The 25,550-nt window shown below is 39.2% G+C and overlaps 1 protein-coding gene across 1 annotated transcript in view; it reads right to left on the bottom strand.

Annotated features, from left to right (window-relative positions):
* Nucleotides 1-7,893: 7,893 nt before the first annotated feature.
* The window catches only part of ptprga (protein tyrosine phosphatase receptor type Ga), a 607,325-nt gene continuing 589,668 nt past the window's right edge, over nucleotides 7,894-25,550 (bottom strand). The window contains exons 23-29 of the mRNA XM_049566435.1: nucleotides 22,924-23,017; nucleotides 21,288-21,364; nucleotides 19,050-19,178; nucleotides 16,427-16,573; nucleotides 15,371-15,513; nucleotides 10,712-10,847; nucleotides 7,894-9,259 (exon numbers count right to left, since the gene is read on the bottom strand). Of these exons, the coding sequence (XP_049422392.1) occupies nucleotides 9,110-9,259; nucleotides 10,712-10,847; nucleotides 15,371-15,513; nucleotides 16,427-16,573; nucleotides 19,050-19,178; nucleotides 21,288-21,364; nucleotides 22,924-23,017 (876 nt within the window). The 3' untranslated portion in view covers nucleotides 7,894-9,109. The remainder of the gene's footprint in view (nucleotides 9,260-10,711; nucleotides 10,848-15,370; nucleotides 15,514-16,426; nucleotides 16,574-19,049; nucleotides 19,179-21,287; nucleotides 21,365-22,923; nucleotides 23,018-25,550) is intronic.

Below are 25,550 nucleotides of genomic sequence, written 5' to 3'. Positions count from 1 at the left end.
AACAACAATTTGCTATATAACCGGAAGTGAGTTGTACTTCAGAATAAAAGCGCAATTTGTTTAAGAGGAAAAAAGATCACCTTTTTTTTTTATTGTTTTTACTGAACACGTTTGACTGCTGCCGCTGAAACGTTGTGTAAATTATTCTAAAACACTGATTATTATTATATTAGAATGTAATTAAAGGTTTATTACTGTTATTTATTATTATTAAGCTTTCTGTTGAATTACCTGAAAACATATAGTGTGTTAATATGAAACTTCTGTTCGGAAGTTCTTCTTCTTATTTTGGAAAACTGAACAGCTACCCATAATGTTGCGGCGCTCAGTAACCATAGCAATCAAGACACGAGGGTGGCTACCTGCTGCCCTCTGCTGGCTCTATTTTAGAAAGCATTTGATGAATTCAAAGCAAATACGTTTTCCTTTTTGTCTGTTATATACGTTGAAGTCAACCAGGTTCTTATTGAGCAGGCTGAGTCACCATAGGTGTTAACCTTAATATTCTGCCCCCCCCCCACCCAAAAAAACCAAACAGATGCTTTCTTTATGAAAGCATTCTACAGTATATCAGCCACCATCCCCTTGAGCATATCCAAAAGTTCTGTCAGGCCGAATGCACCCAAGAGGGCTAAAATAGCGCACCCAAAAGAGCACCTGAGCGGACACTATCCCTTACATTGTGCTTGTGTTATACCCCATAGCTCCCATGAGGTCAAAGAGCGTGTCCCAGCCTTTTTGAAATAGCCTTGCAAGTCCCCAGGAACAGCGCCAGGCTATGAAGCCAATTTTACATAGTGGCCAAAGTGACATTACAATGGGATCCATCGAGTGCTACCATGGGAACTCAAAAGACTTTTTTCCATAGACTTACTTTGGGAAGGAGACATCAATAGATATATTTTCTGAGTGTCACAGCCCCTGAAAAATGACTCCTTTAACTATTTCATCTATTCATTCTGATAACATTTTTGAAAGACTTGAAGAGCTGCAAGATTAAATCAGTTTATACCCATTCAAGTTAGGGAGGAGCCAAACCGGAAGTCAGCATTAAGTTAGCTGCTCGGCCATGCTTGGTGGCAGTAAATCTCTAGTGCACTTGCTCTATGGGCCCCACAGTGCAGAAGATCTAACTTTATATCGTAGGGATGCACAATACTGGATTTTTTTAATCCAATATGCCAATATATAACAACTTTTTTGGTTGATAACCTATACTAATATTTATATAACCACTTTTTTTCCCTACCTAATTTTAGTGATCATCAAGTCTCCTCTGTAGTGGAATTAACATCATATTATGCATGCATACTCTTATCATGATGGCCCACCAGCAGATGAGACATGAAATAGAATGCTTTTCAGTGTATGTAATATTCATTCATTGTGCTAAATAAGAAAAAGCATGTTAACGGATTCTGAAAGTTCATTTTAAAGCTGATATTGGCCGATACCGATATTTTATTTCAAAGCCAATATCGGCTAATATTGATGAAGTTCCGATATTACCGTGCAACCCTATTATATGGCTTATCTGTCACAGGCTTTTTGCAGTATCTCACACTTCTACGTCAAACCTTTATAGTTTTACTGATGTATTTTTCCTGAATGCTTACACAGTTGTCCTACAAGAGAGTAGCATCAAGGAGAGCAGTCAGCTGAAACGGGAAGACCAGTGCCTGTGTGCGCCCATGATCACACAAACGCACTGCTTGAATGACACAGAGCACCCAAACCTTACTCTTTTTTTAAATTAATTATATCATATTATTTTTAAGGGCTTTAATGCATGAATGAAATGACACATTATTAGATCTGGGACTTTTTAAAATTATCAAGCCTATCCTCATTTTTGAAAATATATATCTATACAGCCTATATGAAACCGCAGCTATTTACAAAACAATCAGGCTGAAGCCTCAGACACCCAGGCCTGACAACACCACTGGTAGCAGACCCTGTAAAGAAAACCTAAAACACACAAAGCACAAATATTATCACAAAAATGATTTCAGAAAATTACATCAAAACCCATATTTTATTTTATGTATAGCAATACCATTTACATATTAAATAACACTATAATAGAATGCTTTGATATAGCTTTCAACCAAACAAAAAAAAGAAATCCATCTTCTTGTCTTATTTCATGTTACAAAAGAGGAAGGAACAGCCACCTTTTCAAAACGAGTCAATGGTGAGGACATTATCCAGTGACTTACGAGAGAGAGCTATTCTATTGTTCACGCCTGGCAACAGAATCATAGCCTCCAGAGGACAAAAACCAAAAGCAAAAGAATCAAAAGAGGGGATAACATCGTAATATCATAATCACTGCCTGAACATTAATGGAGGGCGTGAAGCTGGAAACTGGAATGCGATGATGACCACAAACTGGACACACAGACACCTGGCTTCCACACGATCCACCACAAACAGCGACGCAATGAGTGAATTCCAATGGAGGAAACAGACTGAATATTTTTGTGATTACAGACCAGACATGTGTCCGAATAGAAATCTTGAGAGAGCTTTGTGGTACATGTTCCATCAAGAAATGGTAAAAGAATTAATTGTGGGTAACAAAATCATCGACAAAAAAGAAATATGAAAAATGTGACATTTCCTCTGAAACAGTCAATACATACATAGTTTCCAGAGAAGGGCTGGGTTACAGAGGCAACAAAATATTATGTACATTTCTTATTGACAGTACAGCTCTGTGTGCGCTTGTGGCAACACAAAACACTTTTCATTCAGAATGATCACTGATCAGAATAGCTTAATTATGGAGACAGGAAAGATGATAGAGTGAGCATCTTAAGGGCCCGATCACACCAGAAATATAACAGCAATGTTTCAGACATCAGTACATTTGACCTGATCAGTGAATTTGACATACAAAGCCATGTCATTAAGCATCCGTTGACTAAGCTTTGAGGAAATGGAGATTCGGAGTTCAAAATTGAGGCAGCTATCATATTAGCTGTGACACACCATCCAATTTGATATCAACCTGCTTTGTGAGAGTAAACTGTTCCTCAACAGAGATGCAGCAGATTCCTTAAATTAACTGCTTTATTGTATTATCCTGTTAGCGACTGATAGCAAGCTAAGTACTCCGACTGACTACACATTTGGATGTATAAAGAGAACTGCATACAGCGTTAGAGGCAGCACCCCACTCATCCCTATGAAAGTTAAGCAGTGGCACATGAAACCCAAAAAGGTATAAAGTTATCTGGATCTTCCACATCATTGGGGCCATACAGCGAGTGCACCAGAGACTTCCACCAGCCGATCTGGCTACTTTCAGTTGAGCCCTTCACTAACTTGAATGGAGACAAATGATTTAATTGTGCAGCTCTTGTTGACTTTTGAAATGTTATTGAATACTCGATAGTGAAATAGGTCATTTTGTAGGGGTTCCACTGGTTTACCAATGTCTTTTCCCAACACAATCTCATCCCAGCTCGTCAAATATTGCTGCTTTGACAGTGGACTTTCACATCTACTTATGATGCGCTAGCTATCCTGCTGCTTCTATTGTTGACATTCAAGGACGGCGTGTCAATTTAAGTTTGTAACATGCATTGTGTCTTCTGAAAAGGCACTTCCGTTTTCACAGGAAATGTACATTTTCTGCTCCTTCGATCCATAAGTCTTTTTCAAAATAAACTAACAATGTCAGTAAAACATCTTGTATTTACGTTTATTTTCTTGTGCAACAAAAGCACATGGTTAAGTTTAGAAAAAAACAATATGGTTTGGCTCAACATTCACACCGGAGGCAAACAGTGGACTCCTGGGTGAAAGTCCTGAGTTTGTTGGACCTATACACCTCCCCTACCCTGACCTCCCCTCCCCCCCACCACAGGGACTTCCCAGCTCTTTCTATAATGTTGTTACTGTTAATACTGTTGCTGTCAAGCAAGTATCACACCTTTTTGCGTTGGTGTCTGATGCTGAAATCACAGACAAAGTGGTGGTATTTGAGAATGGGCTGCTCTTTCCCAGTGTAAGTCAATGGGAAAAAGTGTTATTGGGCACAATGGCATCAAGTGATGGACCAAGATGTTGCACTTACAAAGTTTGGCCACCATGTAAAATTGGGTCCAAAGTCTGGTGCACTTCCACAACTAGCATTAGCAAGTTATTGGCTAGCTATTAAAACTTAGCTCAGTAGTGGCAGAAGCTCGCTAATTTTTTTTAAAGACGCGAAAATGAATTTCGATGCGCCACGTTCTGGTGTGACCTGGCACTTAGGCAAAGTGTGTATGTTAAAAAGAAATAAAAAAAAAACAAGACAAGAAAAGTCCCAGACACAGAAAATGTTTTGTAGCATTCAGCTCATATGGTCGCATTTTAAAAGAAGATAACATTGCAATATAGCCAGAAATAGAGATCCTTAATGCTCCTCTGTCTGCTCAGTTTATCTCTTGATGCATCTCTTTATCCCAAATGATGGTGTATAACAATAACTTCAAGTAAGGACTTTAATGCTGAAGTCAAAGCAAACAGATACTAAAGTGAGACTTTGAAGCAAACTTTTGTAAGGACACTGATACAAATACAGATACAGCGTGAGGGTGAGAAAGGAGGGTTGGGCATCCAGTCAGAGAGAGAAATTGGACAAAAGAGAGAGAAAAAGCTTACCCAGCATGTTTTTCTGCACGGGAAGGATTCAAGTCTTTGGTAAAAGTTTTTAAAAAATCAAAATACATTTGCCCCCCCCTCGCATTCCACACACTATCTGTTTTGTGCTGTGTGAAAAAAAAAGAAACACTTTCACAGTTTCATTCAAAATGCAAAACCACAAGTGTTCATCTCACGCCATCAACATTACAGAATATCATCAAAATCAGCGGCTAAAGTAGAACATCCTCATGTCAAAGAAAGGTGTAAGTGTGGAAATATGTGTGTGTTTAGGAGATTACTGCAGCTGAAGCAGGAAACATTTCAGACTCTGCTCTTTGCTTGTAGGCCACAAAACCACTAAAAAATACATCTCTGGAGAAAAGGGAGTGAGGAACAGAAACTATATACACAAGGCCTTGAGAGGTTGGAGCGAGTGATCACACCTCTGTCAGCGAGCACGGATCTGGAACGGACCTCCACCTGTTCTGTTTTCTCCAAAATGCAGTTGTTTTTTGTTTGTTTTTTTTTTGCTTTACATCACTTTAATATTTCACACTGGACACAAATTGTTAAAGAAAATGATCGCTCTCCAGGATGTGACATATTAGAAACTAGCCTCTAAGGTCTGTGTACTATGGCAGATAAATCAGTTCTGGTCAGTGTCCTGGGTTTTAATGACATGTGGATGCTTTTGTCAAGACACTGATGATAAAAACACCTACATAAGTACGACTGCTTAAGTGTATGTTTCTGTGAGTTTATGGCTGGTTTAATGAGAAGAGCAACAGTTTGTCAGGCCACATGGTCAATGAGTGGTGTGTAAGTTGGCAATGGCTGCCAGATAGTTAGAATTCCAAGGGTAAGGCTGTCGGTACTATTGTCAACTAAGGAAAGACCAAAACCAAAACCAACAATGAATTGATTAGTGGCCCTGCATGTCATACTAAAACACTCTAGGTACTCCTGTAGCATCACTTTTGGACCAGCCCAGTCGCCAGAAGAAATGGTGGCATTGTAGGCCAACGTTTCTGCAAATTATGTTACATTTGAGCATTTTATGTCGACATTTCTTAAGTGACATAGTGACATAGATGACTTTGTCATCGGGAGGTGGAGGGGACGGTGGATGGTGTGACATCAGTCGAGATGCAGACCACTGCAGATCACTGTTAGAGACCAACAAGCAACACAACTGGCTGTGATTTAATGAGTAACAACCAGACGCTGTTTTTTCAGCAGCTATTTAGGCATGAAAAGAGACATTGCTGCTTTTCCTGCTGGGATTGTGCCCCCAAACCGGCTATTTTTGACCAAACCATGATTGTTTCCTTACCATAACCAAGTGTTTTGTGCCTAAACCTAATCATGCGTTAAGCATGGCATTTTGGATACATAACATTTTAACTTATTTGCTACATAGTAACGTGCAAATGTATTCGTGGTTTGCAGAGATGTACAATGCCAACAGTCTGGTGATTGCGGTATTTGGACACTTAGGAATAGCATGTCAATTTTTGCTTGTTATATGCATAAATCCTTTCAAAATATACTTGTTTTTACAGGAACTGTACAGTTTCCACTTGTTAAATGCATACAGTCTTGTTTCGAAGTAAACTTCCAGCATAGGTTTAGTTTTTAGTTTTATTTCCTTAAGTTTAGGCAATAAAAGTACCCGTCACTGATTTCCAATTTCACATGGGACACAAACAGCCGTCTTCTGGATAGAAGTCCTGTGTTTGTTTGACCCTTCCATCCCTCCCTATGTGGACTTTCTCACCCTTTCCACTATGGCTGTTGTTTAGAGCATCAAATAATGAAGTGACCCAGTGCGTCTCTAACAGATGCCATAGGGTGCCTTGGGGCATCACTGTCTCCATTAACCACTGACCAACCATTGGTATTTGACGAATTGGGAGTGAGAACAGGTTGCTAAAAATTACAGCGCCCAGCTGTTTTAGGAAATTACTGAGTATGGTTATTTAACATAACACGTTTTTTAAAAGATTAATGTTGTGTACAAATAAGTGTGCCACAGACAGAGTAGGGAAACTGTTTTGTAGTATTGAGAGATGGAGATGAACATCTTCTTGGTTATTTATTTATTTTTTTTTCTCCCCACAAAATGTGTCAACAAATAGACAATATAGAAAAATGCCAGACTTATCCTTCAAGTTTGACAGAGGAGTTGGATTAGGTACTGCTGGATGCTGAATAATCCGCTTATCGATTACATTTCTTTTGAAATCCCTTTTCAGATTATTGTCATGTTATGGAATTTAAAGCAAAATATGTTGAAAGCAAAAACACCTTTACTTTCAACACATTTAAGCAGCCAGTTACAATAATGTATCATGAATGATGGCATTGTGTGGTTCTCTTTCATTAAACTGAATGGGTAATTTTTTTCTTTATGTTGAATATGAATGTTGAATATTGACTATTTTCTACTTTTACTAGCTTGGGTTGAGACGCAGATGCATTTGCTGATTCTTAATATTATGACATTACCAATGCCTACTCCATGCTACAGGAAATGCTTTGCCACGTTAGACATATAACTGTAACACGACTGTGTTTTGTGAAATTTAGCCACCCCTGAGTACTATCATCTACCATTTTGTAAACACTGTACATGGGAGTTGGTGCCAACAGTGTAGATGGAAGATAGAAGTTCCATATTTCAGTGAAGTCAGGAATAGAAAGAGGAATCAAAAGGCATGTTTCTGAACAAACTCTAGCTCTTCATAACCAACCTCACAGACATCACAGACCAATGGGAAATGTAGTGACTTGTAATTAATCAGAAAATCAATTATAAATACAGTTTTGGTGGTCAAAGCACTGGCTTTAGGCTTCTAAGATGTACTATACAGTATATCATGCGATCCTTGAGAACCTAAAGAGCTTTTAAAGCAGGAGAATATGATCATTTAGCAGTTTTTAATCTGTCCAGATGACACAAATAAAATCAAAAGATACAAAATGCAAAAATTATAAAATAAATCTAAACCCACTGCAGTGAGACTGGTCAAATCTGGACTAGACTAACACTGAGAACCCAAAGACTGTTTTAAACCCTGTTTTGGATTTCTAAAACAAAATCAACTTGTTGCATAGAGCTTGTTTTTGAGTCTGCTGTTCCCCTGCACATTATACTGATTCCACCCTGTAATGACACACAGGTGCATGTGAGTTATTGAGGGCTTCACATACAGGCCTCTGTGTTCTGAATCCGTGCTTGTCTGTCAGAATGAATTTATGACCTAAAATAAATCCTTTCAAAACATGATTTTCAGAGAGATGGGCAATGTCACATTGTTGCATCATCTGTTGTAGTTGGTCAAACGTTTCAAATGTAAAATCACTACTGGTGACGTTTGTATGTGTGTATGTGTGTATGTGTGTGAGTTCAGATGATGTAGCAGCATACAGAAAGGTAGAGGACCGAGAAGGTCCGCTTCCAGATGGCTGTGGATCAGCTGTGAGTAGTGGGGTGGTAAACTATCAGACGCAGTGGAAATTAACCGGCCTGAGGAGGGAGGCCACAAAGGACATGTACAAAAATCACAAAGTTATTATGATAAGGATATATTTATATATGTATACATACAGTATTTCCATATATTAAAAAGCATAATATGAATTATACAAAGAAATAATAAAATTTCACAGTAGCAGTTGTTACACCACCTTATGTATTCTAACATGGGTGTGACTCGCTAATAAGAGGGAGAGTGAAGAAAACAAAGAAAAAAAAAACGGTGAGGAGGAAACTACTATTAGAAAACAAGCGCTACTTGTCTGTGGCAACAGGTTCCAAGATCTCGATTCTTGTGATAAATGAGTGGTAATATGAGTACTATAGATGAGCAGGGCAGAGGAGGTCACGTTGAGCTGAAGTTGAACAGCATTTTTGTTACTGAGGCGGAGAGTTCGTGCCTTCCTCCGTCCTCTGTCTTAAATCAACTGGTAGGTGGCAGGCAGAACAATGTCCTTCACAGAAGCAGTTGATTTAATTAGGGCCAAAGCCATGGAATGTCAAAAAAAAAAGAAAAAAAAAAAAGTCAGAGCTCGAGTGGAGAAAAGCCAAGTGAGTCAGCTTTAGTATAGGCAGTAACACTGACATTACATAGTGCAAACAAGAAAAGACAGAAAAGTGTTTCTCGTTGCCTACCGACGCCGTCGTGAAACTTAAAAACGCAGGTGCAAACCCTTCAGTAGGAGAACATTAAGACATAAAATGGCGAAAAAAATAAATATCAAAAACTTTTTATCAGTGTAAAAAAGTAATCAGGTTATTCATTTTAACCAAGAGTCTGGCAAAAAGGCCTCAAAAAGTCTTGTTCACAATAGTTCCTTGACGTTTTACAAAGTTAAGTGCCTCCTTGGTGGGCTTAGGGACCTCACAGGGTGTTTGGACCCACAGGACACCCTCAGCTCATCTCAGCTCTGGGCCCTTGAAGGGCCGCTCTCAGACCAGCGACTCCATGCTCTCTGCTTGGTCAGACTGGTCGGACATGGACGCCATGGTCCCGTTAATGTCCCTGGCCAGAAGACCCGAGCCGTTCTCCTTGGTGCTGACGAGGCTGAGCAGGGCTTTGTATAGGTACTGGTACTGGTCCTGTGGACAGAGACAAGAAAGACAGAGAGGAGAAAAGATGAGAACAATATACTGTGTGACAACCATTCTTTTACCTCCTTGAGCCCTATCCTGTATCATACTGTAGCTTAGTAGGTAGTAAGATGTTGCCAAATTCGTGTCAAGTTCACTGAACTGATAATATACTTACACTCCTTTTGAACAAGAAGCATTAGCATCTAGGGATTGTTAGGGAATAGAGTGTACATCTAGTATTTCTGGGTAATGTTAAGGGTTGCAGTTAAATCTCACTGACTTGAAATCTTTAATTGTTGCATGGGAGCATGGTCTATAACCAGCCTAGTTGCCAGAAGGAAATGTTGGCATTGCATGTTTCTGCAAACCAGGGATATGTCACAATTGCACATTTTATACCTATCATTTCAACATTTCCAAAGTGATGTAATACATAAACAGACTTTTTCTTTGGGAGCTGGAGGGGATGGTGGATGGCGTGTCATTGGATGAGACACCTGCCAAGCTGCAGACCACAGTTCAAATGTCTTTTACCAACACATCAAGGTGTTTCCCAGCTGTGTATGAACTTGGGTGTTTACAGCCAATTAGCCATTGTCTTTTTCCAATCATTTCCAAGTGGTTTTTGTGTCTAAACCAAACCACAGCTTCACCACAGCATTGCTGAAAAACATTAAGTTTCAGTTTACCTGCTACATATTAATGTACAAAACTATGTAACATGGTTACAAAACTTACAACGTGAACATTCCTCTTCTGGCGATGGGTTGCTTTTACAGTAGCTCATAATTCAAGTTCCTGACTCAGAGACATCTGGCAGCATGTACTGAACTTAACACACTAAGTGTCAACTAGCGTGTGTAATTAAAGATGCATGAAGGCGTGGCCTATAACATATTGGTTCATAACTTAAGTTGTACTTCTGAAACTTTTCCAGAGTGCACTTTTCTTTAGACAGACTCTGGTATTAAATCCAGCAGAGAGGAGCTGGATTGGAAGCTCCAGAGATGACTGTTCTTTCATCACTGACTGTAGCCAACATAAGCTATTCTTATTAGTTTTTCATTATATTGATATTTTTGTTTATTTTTATTTGTTTGAATGATAAACAAAAAAATAAACAATTACTGCTCTCTTAAGTATCCTTTAACAAATTACATTGAGATTTAACAAATAAGTTACAAAACACTAAAAAGTAATTGCAATTTGTACTTAGAATACACGTAAGAGAAATACTGTGACAAATATGTGATTGGTCTTACTGCCTCTTTAAACCGAATTAAACTAGCTAAGGTGACTTTGTGAAGCTTCATGACAACTGAAACCCGCTCAGGGCTCATGGCTGCTTTCAGCTTTAATTTTGGATGGTAAGAACTACTTGATTCTGTTACCTATGAAAGCTTTGAACCCTGAATCTTGGCTTGCGGCTGTATTTTTAGTTGCAGTTGGCAGACTCACAATGTCTGTGAAGACTCCTGGCCTCATGAGGTTGATCATCTTGGCCACTTGATAGACATCAACGGCACCTTCACTCTCCAGCTGCTGAGACAGTGTGGTGAGGGCACACAGCATGCCAGCTGACACGGATCCCAACCTGAGGGACACAAACACACAGCCAGCATCTGGGGTTAGCATGCATTTCCACAATGACTGCATTGAAATATCCACCCTCTAGACTTGCGGACTGAGCCCTCGCGGACTTTAGTCATACGTGCTGTGACAAGTTCACCATCATCACATAAAGTCTGCGAGGGCAGAGACCGCAAGCTGCTGATAGACAGCCCTCAAGACTGTTTTACTTGTTCCCATGGAAACATTCAAGTGACTATTACAATCATTGTAACTGCTGTCATATTCTGCAGATAACAGGATATAAATCTCATGAATAGGGTTGTTTTGTGAGTGAACACCGAGCTATGACCAAATAAATTGGGCAGGCCTATTAGTTACATAAGAAGATCTTCTCGAGTTGTTTTTTAGCCAACATATTTGGCATTACACTGTGCAACCTATAGGCTGCAATAATACAATGCATTTTAATTACCATCTATAGCTTACTGTATATTTCTACATATTTCTGGATCATGATGTTGTTGAATATTATTTCTGGCATACACTATTCAAGTATTGTTTTAATAGGCTACAGTAACTGTTTTACATACACATAAGTTTTTTTTTTCAGTCAGCTATTGCAAAAAAATAAAAGAAGAAAAAAGAAAGAAAAAAACCTATGTCCCATCAGTGTTGCAATAAATTGCGGGTTATTAAATCAGTGAAGTCTGTTGATGTCTGCATCCCAAGCTCTCTGGATGTCTGCAGCAAGTCCTTGTGAACTGAAAGAATCGTGGATTTGGACAGCCCTAGGCACTCCCAGACTTCCTGGGAATGGACCCGAAAATCCATGAGTCTGTAAGTGCAGATGTGGATCCAGCCCATAATATCAGAAAAGCTCATAGTATGTTTCTCCTCTACTACTGTAGTTTGACAACATACCATCGATCTTGCTGTTTTTACAGGTATAGCAGTAATGGCACTCACAGTGCACTCTTGGTAACTTGGTAACACATCATCTATTGCCATTATAAACTATGGAGCTCCTCAAGGTTCTGTCCTAGGCCCTCTTCTATTCTGTATTTATTACATGCCTCCTCTTGGTAGATTAATACCTAATTATAAAATCTCTTTCCAATGACACTCAACTCTGTGTGTCTATAAAACCAGAATCCCCACCAGACTGAATTAACAGTAAAAAAAACTGTTTAAAGGATATCAAGTGCTGGATGTACCTAAAGTTCCTCTTACTCAATGAGGAAAAAATACAAATAATATTATTTGGGTCACTGAACACCATCATGTCAATAAGGTAGTTCAGTACTGCTTTAATCAACACATGTACAGATGGATTATTTTTTTTATTATTATTATCACTATTAATGGGGCTGAAAACATGTTTGTCAAGAAGATGGCACAAGAGGAGAGGTCCTGAGATTATCCAAATTAAATCTTCTGTGTAGAGCTGACATTTTGGCTTGAGGGTGTCATTACAGGAAAACATCATGGAAGAGTGCAAAAAACAGCATGTGGTGCCTGTAAAATATGGTTTTGCCTCCCACTCACCATGGGCTATAAAACACTTAATGTTGTAGTACTAAACAACAGAAGACTACATTTTGAAAAGCTTGTAATGGCCAAAATGATTCACATTTCTATAAATACCAAACTCGTGGAAGATAATTATCATTGTCATCTACTGATTTATAACTCCTCATTATGAAACTGAAGTGCACCAGTTTTGCAAAGTAACAAACACTTCATTTTCACCCATTTCAGTTTTCATTTGTTTGCACTGTTTAACTTTACAGACACTGTGCTCATGGTGTGCCTCAGCTTTGTTGGAACACAAACTCATGAGTTCTATTTGAGAGTAGCAATATGCCAGAAACAACCTCCCACCTGTCATCAGATGTTTGGACTGCAGCTTGATGTACACGCCATTTTTATGTGTAACATCATCCCATCTCTGCTTATAAAGCTTCTAGCATAGGTTTAAGGAGAAATACAGTGTTGTCATCATGGTGGGTCTCTGTCTCTCAGTTACTAGCCAATGAACTCACTTGGATATGTTCACAGAAAAGTGAGCTGAAAGATGCTTTATGTCTGCATGTCTTCACTGCAACATTGACCCTTTGACCCACCAACTACCGCGCACTACCCAGGTCATGGCCCTATTTATTACTTTGCAGCTAGTTATGCCGTCCTTGCACCACACGACTTTTCGAGCCATTTTAATGTCATAGACAAATTTCCAATGTAGGGATATAAGTGAGTTTTACCTCAGTTGGTACGCGCTCTCTAGATCTCAATTATTTGGTGTAAGCTGGTCATAACACTCGCTCTAAGCTGTCTTAAGTCAGTCTTTTTTCTAATCTGAACATTCTGACAAAATCAAACGTGTTTAATACTATTGAAAGCTCATGCAAGTACTGAAGTTCGTGAACATTGATATGAACATTGTCAACAACTAATTGCCGCGCTCTCTCCAGCACCAGACAGGAAAGAGTAAACCAATAGACAGTTAACATGGAGGGGACTCTGGAAGGGAGCAAAAGCGTGAACAAGTCTTTGTTGTCTTGTACTATGGAAAACGCTGCACCGTGTATCTGATCCACCAACCTGCACTTACAGTAGAAAGAAATTTTCATTTTTGAAAGAGTTCAACTCTCATTCTCACAGCCTCCTCCACTAAAGTAGTGCAGCTTACCAAAGGAGGCTGGTAGCGATTTGAGGCGAAAAAATCCAAAATGTAAAGTTTGTATACAAATACAATTTATTTCTATACATTATATTGATGCCAAATCGACAAGATTACTGTTGACATATGACGCCTTTTATCTTGTGTTTCTAGATTTATGTGTTTTTGCGGACATGCAAGGAATTATTAATATGTCATATTTCTTAAAGGGAGTTTGGCATGATGTTTTCCACCAGGAGCAGCGTGGGAAATCATCTCAAAAGGAAGCAAGTTGTAGTCTTGCAAATCGTGACTCTGGAAGATCGCCAGTCTTTGCAAAATCTTATAATCTGTGACTGACACTCACATTGTCTTTAGATGTGAGAGGATGTCAGACTTTAGTCTTTTCAAGGTCATCTAGGGTAGATTTATTGTATGGCTGCCATCTGTAGAATTTTACCTCTTATAAATGGTCGCTCACCAAAGAAATGGTCTTTCAATTTCCTCTGATTGAAATCTGCTTTAGATTAAATCCACTGGCAACGGGAAAATCTCTCGGTGGACTCTTAAAATTCCTGATTTGGGGTGCTATGAAGACCTTTACAACTTAGCATTAGAGATGTCCTTGACAGCTGCTCAGCCAGGGAATGAAGACCCTCACAGATCAGGAATGTCACCTCTGAGATTAAAGATTTATTAGCAAGTGAATCCACCTGAGGACGACAGCTCGGCCCGGCATGAGGCTCCCTGGAGAACGCCGGGTCGCCTTCACAATGTGAAGGGTCTCCTCTTCCATTAGCAGCCCTGTCAGGAACGCAGCAGAAACCGCTGCTAACAACCCATGCCTGGCTGAATAATGAGTGTGCAGACAATTAGGACGAGCCTCTAACTGACAATCTCTTAGGTGCTGCAAGCCGCCTGCACCATAGCAACTGCATGAAGTGCTCAATTAGTCACTTTTCTTCTTGAGGATGCGACAAGCAGTCTTCATTATTCTAATGAATAAACATGAGCAGAGCTGCTGGATTAGAGTGTCGTTCAAGAGCACTAATGTGTGTCAATACTAAAGACACTTTCATTATGTTTAATTGGGCAGTTTCCTGGGGTACCTGTGGGGAAGTCGGGGTTGGAGGGACTGTCACTGGTTGTTTAGAAGTAAAACAATATGTGTCTTTCCTCACTATACTTGCAGGATAGTTGGGCTGCCAGTGTCACTGTGTGCCTGATGGAGCAAGTTTTTTGTTCACATCATTCTGTGTTCACAGACACAGAAATATATTAACCTGGGAGTGGACACAATGGAGTTAATTAATATTGGGGATAACAACCACGGTGTTCTCTGAAATCAATGTGATATGAGATTTAATAATATGGGAGAAGTAATTAAATCCTGCAGTGATTTAACTTCCAGCAAAGACTACAGTCAACATCCTTTGTCAACATTCATCCTTTTTTAGTACCAGCCAAAGTGTATATAATGTAATGTATCAGAGGTTGACACTTAAATGCTGGGTCAGACTTTAAACTTCATGTTTTGCAGATACGTATTCTCATATTTACGTTTTTGTTTGTCCCTAGCTGCTGAGCTGAATTTACATGAAGGGGTTTGTGGGTGAATGGAAATTAAAATCTGGCAGGTGTGAAGCTCGTGTTAAATGGCACTTTGATTGTAAAGACAAAACTAGTGCTGTAGTTCCCCTCATCCTATCATATCCAATTTAAGATGCAAATTGACCCAATGACATAGAGTGGTATCAACTGTAATTTTCTATTTTTACATTAGCTTTTCTAATTTGACACATCATAATTTTCGGCACCTACTTAGAAATGTACCCATCTATTGATATGGTGACAGAATATAAGAGCAAATGAAATGTATAACTGACTCATCGTGGATGATGGTTGGTCCATCACGGCTGGCTGCCTCCTCCTTGATGACGTTGATAAGCTCGAAGGTGCTGCTGATGGGTGCGTCAGGCTTCGGCCACTTAGGGCACTGAAAGTGACGAACCTCTAAAACATAGTCATCCTGGTGGACAGACAGAGGGCGAGACAGGCAGAAAAACAGCAAGAAAGAGAGAGTGAGAGAGAAAAAGGTTAGATGATGGACATTTGGTTTAGAACAGCTATAGTTAACTTGTCAATGTAACTTGAGCTTTGATTAAAATAATGGTACTGAGATTGCCCACGCTTCTGACAGGGCTGCAATTAGTATTGGTTCAATTCAAAACCAATGCTTTCATAAATAATCTTTGCCTTTTTTTCTATTAACCTTTAAATTCCCAATTTGACATAAACACCATCAATTTACCTCCACTAAAAGATCTTCAAATTTTGTGAATCAACAGATGTTGGGCACTGGAAAATGATAAAAGGCATGTATCATTTCTGTCTGTCTGCCAACTAGGCTTGGTTCAATTGAAGTCTGATGGAAAACACTGGGATATAGCCCCATGTTTCTTACAAGGTGTTACATTCAGGTCAGATCTGAGGGAGTTTGTTTTGCTCTCAAGTGAAATTTCAACACAAGAGATACAAGATATGAGCGCTAGCAGCTTTGAAGATAGTGAGAAGGCAAAGTCCTGTTTTTGTTCATATCTGCAGACCCAATTCCTCTGGAGGCTCAAAACATCGATTGCACTCAGCATTCTGTCATAAACCACTCTAAAAACTCAAGACATTTATAAACCTCTACCTGCATGCTTGCTCTCAAATCTGGAGTTGCAGACTTATCATTATTTAAATTTGCTTTGCTCTTTGTTGTCAATCCACTAACCCAAACGTAATTGTCACTGTGTTTTAGGAAGTGGAGGGAGAGGAGGTTAAGTATGTTATCCTTCCTGTTCTTTAAACTGACCACAGTTTTTAAAGGTTCTATGTGTGGTACTTCTATCTGTGCACACAGTATTACATTCACATTAATACAACTGTTGTGTAGTTACCTGTGTAGCTTCCAGGATGAAGTCGTGGATGCTGATCTGCTCCTCATTGGACAGACAGAGTCGGTCTTGACTGATGAGGGTGACAGTGAATGCCTCGCAGTTCATTGCCTCCTCCCGACTGGGCCAGTACACAAACTCATCCTCTGCCTGCAGAAAAGCACAGGGACAGTTTCATTCCCTTCATGTAACAGTGTGTCACATGATACATTATTACTGTAGTATATTATTATATTATATTATATTATATTATAAAAAATATATACTAGTGGGAGGAGAAAAGTTCACTCAAGGCAACATTTGAACTGAAATTGCCACTATGATTGAGTCCCCATGGGGACATTAAAGAACCTAACTTAACCTAACCTAAATAACAATAAAGTAATTACAACAATAAGAGGAAAATAACATATTTGAACATTATAAACAGCTGTATTGCACTCCCTGTTTTATTAAACTTGCTGCTTCACACCTCTGGTGCATAAAACCAAAGAGTCACTGAATCTGTGGTAGTTTGACCAGTCCTGCAGAATGTTTGTCCCCTGATGCTGCAATCAAGGGAATCCCATTTTCAAGATTCCCTGAATGCTGAAAATGTCGAGCTTAGCTGTGACCCAAGCTTTCAATTAAAGGCTCGTTAAAGGTGACCCAATTAGGCAATGTTCCAGTTAGTTAAAGCGCACCAACTGACCTACCATATAACTGCAATTTGCAAAGCCTCATTGCACAGCCTGAAGTGCTGGTCTAAAACTAATGAAAGCTTCTTGTAAAAGTGCACATCTTTTTACTACAGTTTTAAACAGCTCCACAGGTTATATTATTACCAGATATGTACTTATTTGAACCTTACATGGTTGTATGTTTGTGTATGTGTGTACAAAACAAATTGTTGCAGATTAAAACAGGTGCCCTGATTTATTTCTTTTCATTCCAGCCTGGTCCTGGGACTTCCATGGTTGCAATTCCTGTCTGGTCCTGATCATGTCAATCTTATTTCTACCCCTCTTGTCTGACTCAGGTTGGACAGTTTAAAAAATAGGTTAAAATTAATGCAGCAAAACCAAGAGTATTATCTGCAAAATACAACTGACAATATGGTCTGAGATCCAGGAGCCGTATTTTTAAGGCTTCCTGAAATAAAGAGTTGCTCCTGGAGATGAAACCCTCAGAAAATTCTGAAAATTGTGACGTTTTCGCAGAATTTTTATCACTTAAGACTAGGTCCAAGCAAAGATGAAAGTTATTCACAGAGCATCTTAGACCTTTAAAAAGCTCCTAAGGTGAAAAACTGTTACGAGTAGCAATGAAGACTTCTAAGGTGCTTAAGGGTTTCTTAAGCAGAGGAGAAAATGGTGGAAAGACAAATAGGTAGGAGAAATACTCTCCAAATGCTAAATGACTAAGTGAGTTCATGAAATGCAGCTTACAGTTTATTTTACAGAGAATTCTGTGGTTAGGCCTTTTCAAAGAATGTGTCATACCTAGCAATGGAGTCAACCACATGTCCTCACTGAGGTTAAGTTTCTGTCCCTTCCCTGCTCAGAGTTGCTCTGAGGAATAGGAACATTAGGGGGACTCCAGGTGATAAGAAGGGATCCTTTGTAAATACAGCCCCAGATTTCATATACAGTAGCTCCATCTGGAACCACCCGTGGCTTTAAACTACTTTGTTAACATATGCAGTGATCCTCCCCAACTCCTGTGAACATGTTGTGTTTTGTGGAATCAGTGCAGTTCCCCTTACAGGGCTAGATAGGAGTTGTTTCTGCATCCCCACAGATCTGATCTTGCAATTTGTGTAAATCAGCTTATGTATGCATTTTCTGAATTCATATTGCGGCAAACCCATCATTGTCCCATGCTTAAATGGCTGTGGCACATAAAACCACTGTGGGAAGGCAGATTTGCAGTACACTTCTGCCAACTCTTCCTCACTTCACAGGCTTTAAAAATCCCTACAGCACAATATAACAGTCCTGCTGTCCCATGGAGATCCTGCAGAAGCCACGGGACACAGGATCAATGAGCAGATGTCTGCCAATAGTGTGTGCATATGAACATGGATGCATATGTGTAAGGGCTGATATGTGACGTGTCACATAGGTGGACCAGAGCGGGGTTTTGTACCTGCTACACAGACTCTGTCTTTGCAGTGGGTGGTTGCTGCCAGTTATGGTGTTGAGGTCATTATTATGATACAGTGAAGATGACCTTTGACCTTTTTAGATATAAAATGTCATCAATTCATCATTTTGTTCTATTAGATATTTGTGTGGAATCTTGTCATACTTAGCATATGAAGTCTCCAGTTATTGCCAAAAACATGTTTTATGAGGTTATAGTGACTGGACAATGCAGGTATGGCCTCATCACCTCGGTGTCATATGACAACGGTACTGCGTTTATTGTCACAGCCCTATGACTGCCGTTGACCATAATTACACAAAATGATGTATAACGCTGGCTCATGAAAATGTGTGTGTGATTCATCATTCCTTAAACACAAGTTTAGGAGAAAATAAAGAGGTATGCATGTGTTTGTCAAAGTGGTAGGTGGCACTTATAACCCTCCAGTGTGTGTGTGTGTGTGTGTGTGTGTGTGTGTGCGCGCGTGTGTGTTTCCTACCAGTCCATGGTTGGCAGGCAGCATAACAATAATTTGTGCATTGTGGTCCCAGATCATTCTCCAAAAGTCTTTTGTGGTGTGGGGCAGAGGATGCTGGGTAATGATGAACTCATTACTCCGGTAGTAACCCTGTGAAAAACAAACAAAAAAATAGAATTACTGCCTTGCAGTTGTATGCTTCAGAGAACACATCGAGCTGCAGTTACAGTTTACATCCATGTGAAAACACGGATGCTTCACACACATCTTCCCCCTGCAGCACAGAAGATTTATACAATCAACACAGCTTCAAGGTGGACACTCAAGATGACCAAATGTCTCCCCTTCTGTTCCTGAGTTATGATGTTGAGCAATGGCCTGAAAAGTGTTTTTGTAGAACATTATGATGTCACAGTGAATTTGACCTTTGACCTTTTGAATATAAAATGTCACCACTTCCTTATTTCATCCTGTTTGACATTTCTGTCAATTTTAGTCACGATTAGTGTATGAATTCTTGAGTAATGGCCAAAAACATGTTTTGTGAGGTCACTGTGACCTTTGACCACCACATTCTGACCAGTTCATTCTTCAGTCCAAATGGATTTGTGCCAAATTTGAGGTTTCCCTCATGGCGCTCTTGAGATATCACATTAACGGATGGACAACACGAAAACATAATGCCTCCAGCCATGGCTATGGCCAGCACGGAGGCATAACAAACAGGTCATTGTGAGGGTTACACTACATTAATTTAGATTTTGGTTCCGCTCTAAACAGTGTAAACACATAGCATTTACATTTCTGTGTAAATCACCAGCTAATCGTCAGACATCCACCTGCACAGTTGGGATTTGGTTTCATTTAAGGGACTAAACAGAGCTTTGATGGTTAAATCTAATTTGTGTGAAACCTGAAATCTGCTGGTGAAAGGAAAATACTGAGCTGCTGTTAGCTGAGCTTTGATTTCACGCTCCAGAGGAAGAAGTGTCCTCACTGAACAGAAAGACCAGCCAAGAGCACATGAAAACTTAACCACCTGCTTTTCACAGGCTTTTGGGTTAAGGGTTGCTTTCAACTTCTTAGTCATGCCTTTAAGGGCCATTCCACAATTACAAATCAAGGTCAGTTTTCTAGCCTTGGAGAATCCTTCTCAGCCTGCTGCATAATGTCTTTTGAGGTTCTGGAGGAGATCATCTTTAACTTTGACAAAATGTCATAATGAAATCATTAGGGTTATCTCGGCCGAGTGCAACACTTCAAAGTTTTCTTGGAAAACTTGTATTACAAACTGGGTCATGCAGAAGATGTCTCCATTGTTACAAGAAACAAGTTACGGTGTCAGGTCTGTATATCAATATACCCAAGTGCTTCTCATAGTATTCACAACTAAAAGTCAGCATATCTGGGTCTCTGCTGCTTTGATTTTGACCATTGTCTTCTAAATCTGACTTTTAGAAATGCAAGTGCAACACTAAATTGCTGGAAAACCCTGTAAAAGCTACAGTCCCTGATTTTGTCATAGCATCCCTGATTCACCACATTCCTCACACCTGATGTCCAGAAACGTACTTTGTCATAGACTGAATCACAACGTTTATTAACAATAGCTTCCTGGTAGAGAGCCCCTGTGTTAGTCGATACGTTACATTTAGAAATTTTTCACAGCTTTACCTTGAAGCTTTTCAAACGGGGAACTGAAGCTGTTATATCAAAGCCACCAGACTCCGTTGACAATAACAGTAATTTTACGTAGCAGAACAGAGAATTGCTGGTCTGCCACAGCCTCGATTGGTTAAGGTTCAGTTGAGCAAATGTACAAATGTAGTGTACACTCAGAACGATAGATTTTTTTTAAGGTGGCTAAAATATGTTTTGCTGCAACCTCATCCACAGCAGTATATTTTTTATCTTCTGTGCCAGTAGATTTGATTTATCAAAGATGATAGCAAAGCAAGAAAGTACATAAAATAAGCACAGCAGAAATGTCAGATCAGTCAGGCCACAGTGTTGAACTATATATCTTTAAATGTTACAGCTACAACTGAAAATGACGACAACTCTTACATATCTACACAAGTGAAATCAATTGCTAGTTGTTAGCTTGACGTCACTGTGATTCAGTCTGTAACACAATCAGGAGGTGTATATTAAAACATGCAGCCAGTGATGCTGACTGAGTGTAACCTGCTCTGAGTCAAAACATCAAGGAGAGAGTGGAGAGATCAATGATTTGATAGAAGAAGTGGAAGTGCTGACCATGATGTAAGAGGCGTTGATGTAATCTGTGCCTTTGATGCCGGGCAAAGGTGCTAGGCCGACTCTTGCTCGCTCCGCTGCACGCACAGAGAAAGAGATAGAGAGAAAGTGGGGAGAAGAGTGGGAGAGGTGGGGACAGAGAAAGAATGGGCATTTACAAGATTATTCGAACAAACCAATCACACCGATAGGCCACTCTGTGTGCGTTCATTCTTCCTTTTGCTGTTATTGGTTGAGTGTAAACAGTTCTTGGTAATGCCTGACTGGTGATTCATGGAACTGTGGAACAGCCAGTGACTGTCTACAGATTGTGTAACAGCTGCAGATAACAGAGAGAAGCTGAATATTAATAATGAGATAAACAATAGATTAGTCAATATTAAAGCTACAGTTGGCAACTTAAATAAAATAACTTATACATCCACACAGCAGTCCATCGGACACATCTGTAAAAAAAATCATATTCCACTGCCTCTGCTTTTAACGGTTCAGTGGTAGATCATATAAAACACCATTAAAAGCACTACAAGGAGGATGCACTTGACTTTTCAAAAAAAACTGCTAGAATCCACCACACATGAGCAAAAACAACCAATAAGAGCAGAGGAGTCTCTACCGCTGCTGTCAATCATGCTCATGAGCTGCCATCAAATTGTCAAACTAGGCAGTGCTGATCAAATATAAACTGATAAATACATTCTGTTAATGCATTGCCTATTTTTCATCTCAGATGTTTACAGAAACATATTTTAGTATACTGTTTAGCTGTAAAATGATAATGTTTGTGACAAGGCCGCTATGTTGAAAGCAGTCAAGCTAAAACCAAGCACCACCCACCAGCCAGAGCAAAGTTTCTCATTTTACAGCTAACCAGTACACTAAACTATGTTTGCAGACTCTTGATTCCTATAGTATCATTCATTTGCCTAGTTTGACTGTTTGAGGAGCAGTGATTGACAGCTGTGTTAAACCCAGTTCGACCAACAGACAAGACAGTGTATCGTCTTCATAGACAACTCTCTGTACTTCTGTTGTGATTTCCAATTTTTTGGGCGTATTTTGTAGCTGAATATAATTTGCAAACACAGGGTTGTTCTTCACATTTTTTTAAACTGATGGCAACAAAAAAAGCTTTCATTTTGTGTACCAGTGTTACATTTTGTAAGTTTAACATTACAGCAAATCACACAAATGTATAGTGACATGGCCATTTAATCTTAAATAAGTTTTATCATGGCTGTCTGGAGGTCATGTTTGCCATATCCGAAGATGACCTGATTCCTAAGAGGAATTTCTAAGAGGATTTAGCAAAAATGTACGTTTTCATAAAAATTCCAAATGGCAGGACAAGCAAATCATAGAAAGCAACACACAGAAGGCTGACAGAACTTGACATGCATGATGATAAAAAGCATGAACCTTTCATTTAGGAGTGAAGCAGCACAGAAATATGACTCAGAATTAAGTTTCTCAGTGTAACATTCTTCTATAATGCAGAAGCTGTAAACTCAAAAACCAGAGGTTTCAAATTGCAACTGCTTTTACTGGGAGTTATTACTTTCTGCTGTGTGGTTATGACTGCTGGAGGCAGTTTCATTTCAAATTTAATATGTTTTTACATGAGTGTAACACTTACATGGCACCACGGAGGAATTTCGATTTTTTTCTTTGTTGCACTCCTTCTGAGCGTTGAAGCATTCCATGAATCTGGCATTACACTGTGTTACCAACTAAAAGACAAAAGGAGCAGAAAAGGAGGGTGTTACACTTTGTCAGACTTTCAAGTGGCGGACCAACTTCTAATGACCAGGTAGTTATTCAAATGTACACTCAACACTCATTTTAGGAAACATTTATTGTATTGTGCCTTGAATTCAGGATGAATTTTGTACTATAATCTATCAAAATCTACTTTGCAACTTTTCTTGTGATCAAAATGTATGTCCTTCTTCACAAAGGCCTATTATGTGTGTGTGTGGGGGGGTACCCAGGTGAGAATGTGAGAATTAAGTGCACTGTGTCTGTGGAATAAAGCTTTTGTTCTGCACATACTCTCTATCTGGTCAAAACCTTGGTCTCCATTGTTTATAACAAGAATTATCTTCCTGTCGTCAACACTTCCAACCAACCCCTATCATACCCACAATCAACCAGAGCTGGATGATGAAATATGGGCAATGAGATATTGCCCAGGTGAATGTCCATTTCAGGGCTAAAGGAAGAGGAGTGTAAGAATTACGAAATGCATGTAAAGCTGTGTTAAGGTTCATTTTTATAACTTACTGATTTGAGGAGAAACCTACAGTTGTGTCTTTGCTGGTGGAGTTAAGGTGGCACTAGATGGCACTAATCTACAACTCTGTCTCTTAGACATTAAGTTTGTATATTACTAAATTGCATTCTTAATTATGTTGTGGTGATAACATAAATGCTGCCTGGATACTTTTTTGGTGCATGGTGAAGAAGAGGGTAGAAGAGAATTTGGAAATATCTGGCATTTGCTGATGAGTTTTCTTAGCAGTTTTGTGTTTCTCACTCTGCATGTGTGATTCCACTGCCTTGATTACCATCGTAAGTTCGAGAAAATGATCGCAGAAAATACACAGAGCCTTGTTTGCAGTGCCCTGTACAAGTTTCAGCCATGCTGGCAAGTCTTAATTAAATACCAAATTTTCACTTCATTTGCACTGGTCCCACTATTTTGATCTGTGACACATTATGTGAGAGGCATTCGGTAAAATGTTGAAGAAAATTAGATGTTACCAATTATTTTTTAATAATGCAACGTCAAGAAAAAAAAAAAAATATGAAAATCCTACTGACATGTCTTAGACTTTTTAACACTTTTGAAAGATCAGTATAAGACAGTCTGATACTAATTAAGGCCTTATTTTTAGATTAACAAGGATCTACAGGAACCCCGTACATTTATGTACCCTTCACCCTGGAACTGTTTTGGAGGTGGCTGGAGTGGAAGGTGGCCTTTCAGAGCGCAGGACTGTGACACCCAAGAAAGCGGGGTTCACATCCAGACTGCTGTCTGTGGTTGGTGAAGGCAACTTAAGCACTTTGGTTAGAATTAGGGAAAGATTGTGATTTTGGTAAAATGTTAATAAAAAGGTAACCGTGACAAAAAAAAAAAAAAAAAGTTGTATAGTGTAATGCAACATTACTTATTATGGCGAAAATAGTTGAAACACAACAGTGAACAATTTGTTGAAATGTTAAGTATCAATGTTTTTTGGACTTGCCAGATATGTTAGCACTGGCATTGACATTGGCAACCTTTTCTCATTATGTTAATAGAAAACATATTTGACTCAGCATTATGTTTCCATCAAAAATGTATTTGCTGTTTCAAATTAGCTGAATATAAACTTTGTTTCTAGGAGACAGGTGTCATGGCCACGGCCATGTCACTTGTTTTTTTGCTGTTTGTCTTCTTTTTCCCCTTGTCTCCAGGGGGGTATTCCATCAACGTAGCTAAGAATATCCAGACTAAGGTGTAATCTTGAAGTTTGACTAAACGCCAACTCCCAATCTAGCTCCGACCCATTCCATCAAGTGAAATCAGCTGGCTCCAACTGACGCTAATCCAAGCCTCACCTGTTAAGCCTCAACTCATGCACGCGCCCAGGGAAAATAAAAAGCCCAAACTGGTCGAGTGCCGAAAATGTTGCAAAATGTCAAAAAGCAAAGGAAAGGAGTGAGTGGAAGCGTTTTCTGCGGCGGAGCAAATGCTCCTTATGGAAGTGTATGTGGACTATAAGGACATAATTAAGAAAAAGGCAATACTGCAGCAATTAATAAAGCAAGGGAGGTGGCGTGACGGAATATTGCCGAAAGGCTAAATGTGTAGGCTAAGTGACAAAGAAAATTCAGCATTTCAGCATAATATCATGTTCTATAAATCCTGCATCAAAGGGACAAAATATATGTAGATAAGAACACCTATTAAATCTAACAATTCAAGTATGCCTAATGAAATTCACATGTGTAAATTAATATTAGTGATAGACTATTTATCACATTTATCTACTGATTCCTATGCACATTTCAGATGATGCATTTAATCAAACTATTTTATGTGAATCATCGCATTTATCACATAACTGATTGTAGATTTTGACATTTCCGAAATGATCAGTTTATAGGAAATAATCACATTACATTAATCTATTGATTGTAGAAAATGACATTTAGCAAATCCATCAATTCAGTGGAGATGAGGAAACCTATTAAGTGAACGCAGGTGATAGTGAA

Source organism: Epinephelus fuscoguttatus, linkage group LG1, assembly GCF_011397635.1.
Source record: "Epinephelus fuscoguttatus linkage group LG1, E.fuscoguttatus.final_Chr_v1".
In the NCBI taxonomy this organism is placed as follows: Eukaryota; Metazoa; Chordata; class Actinopteri; order Perciformes; family Serranidae; genus Epinephelus; species Epinephelus fuscoguttatus.
The sequence above is the reverse complement of the archived record's forward strand: the minus strand, read 5'-3'. Positions and strand labels throughout refer to the sequence as shown.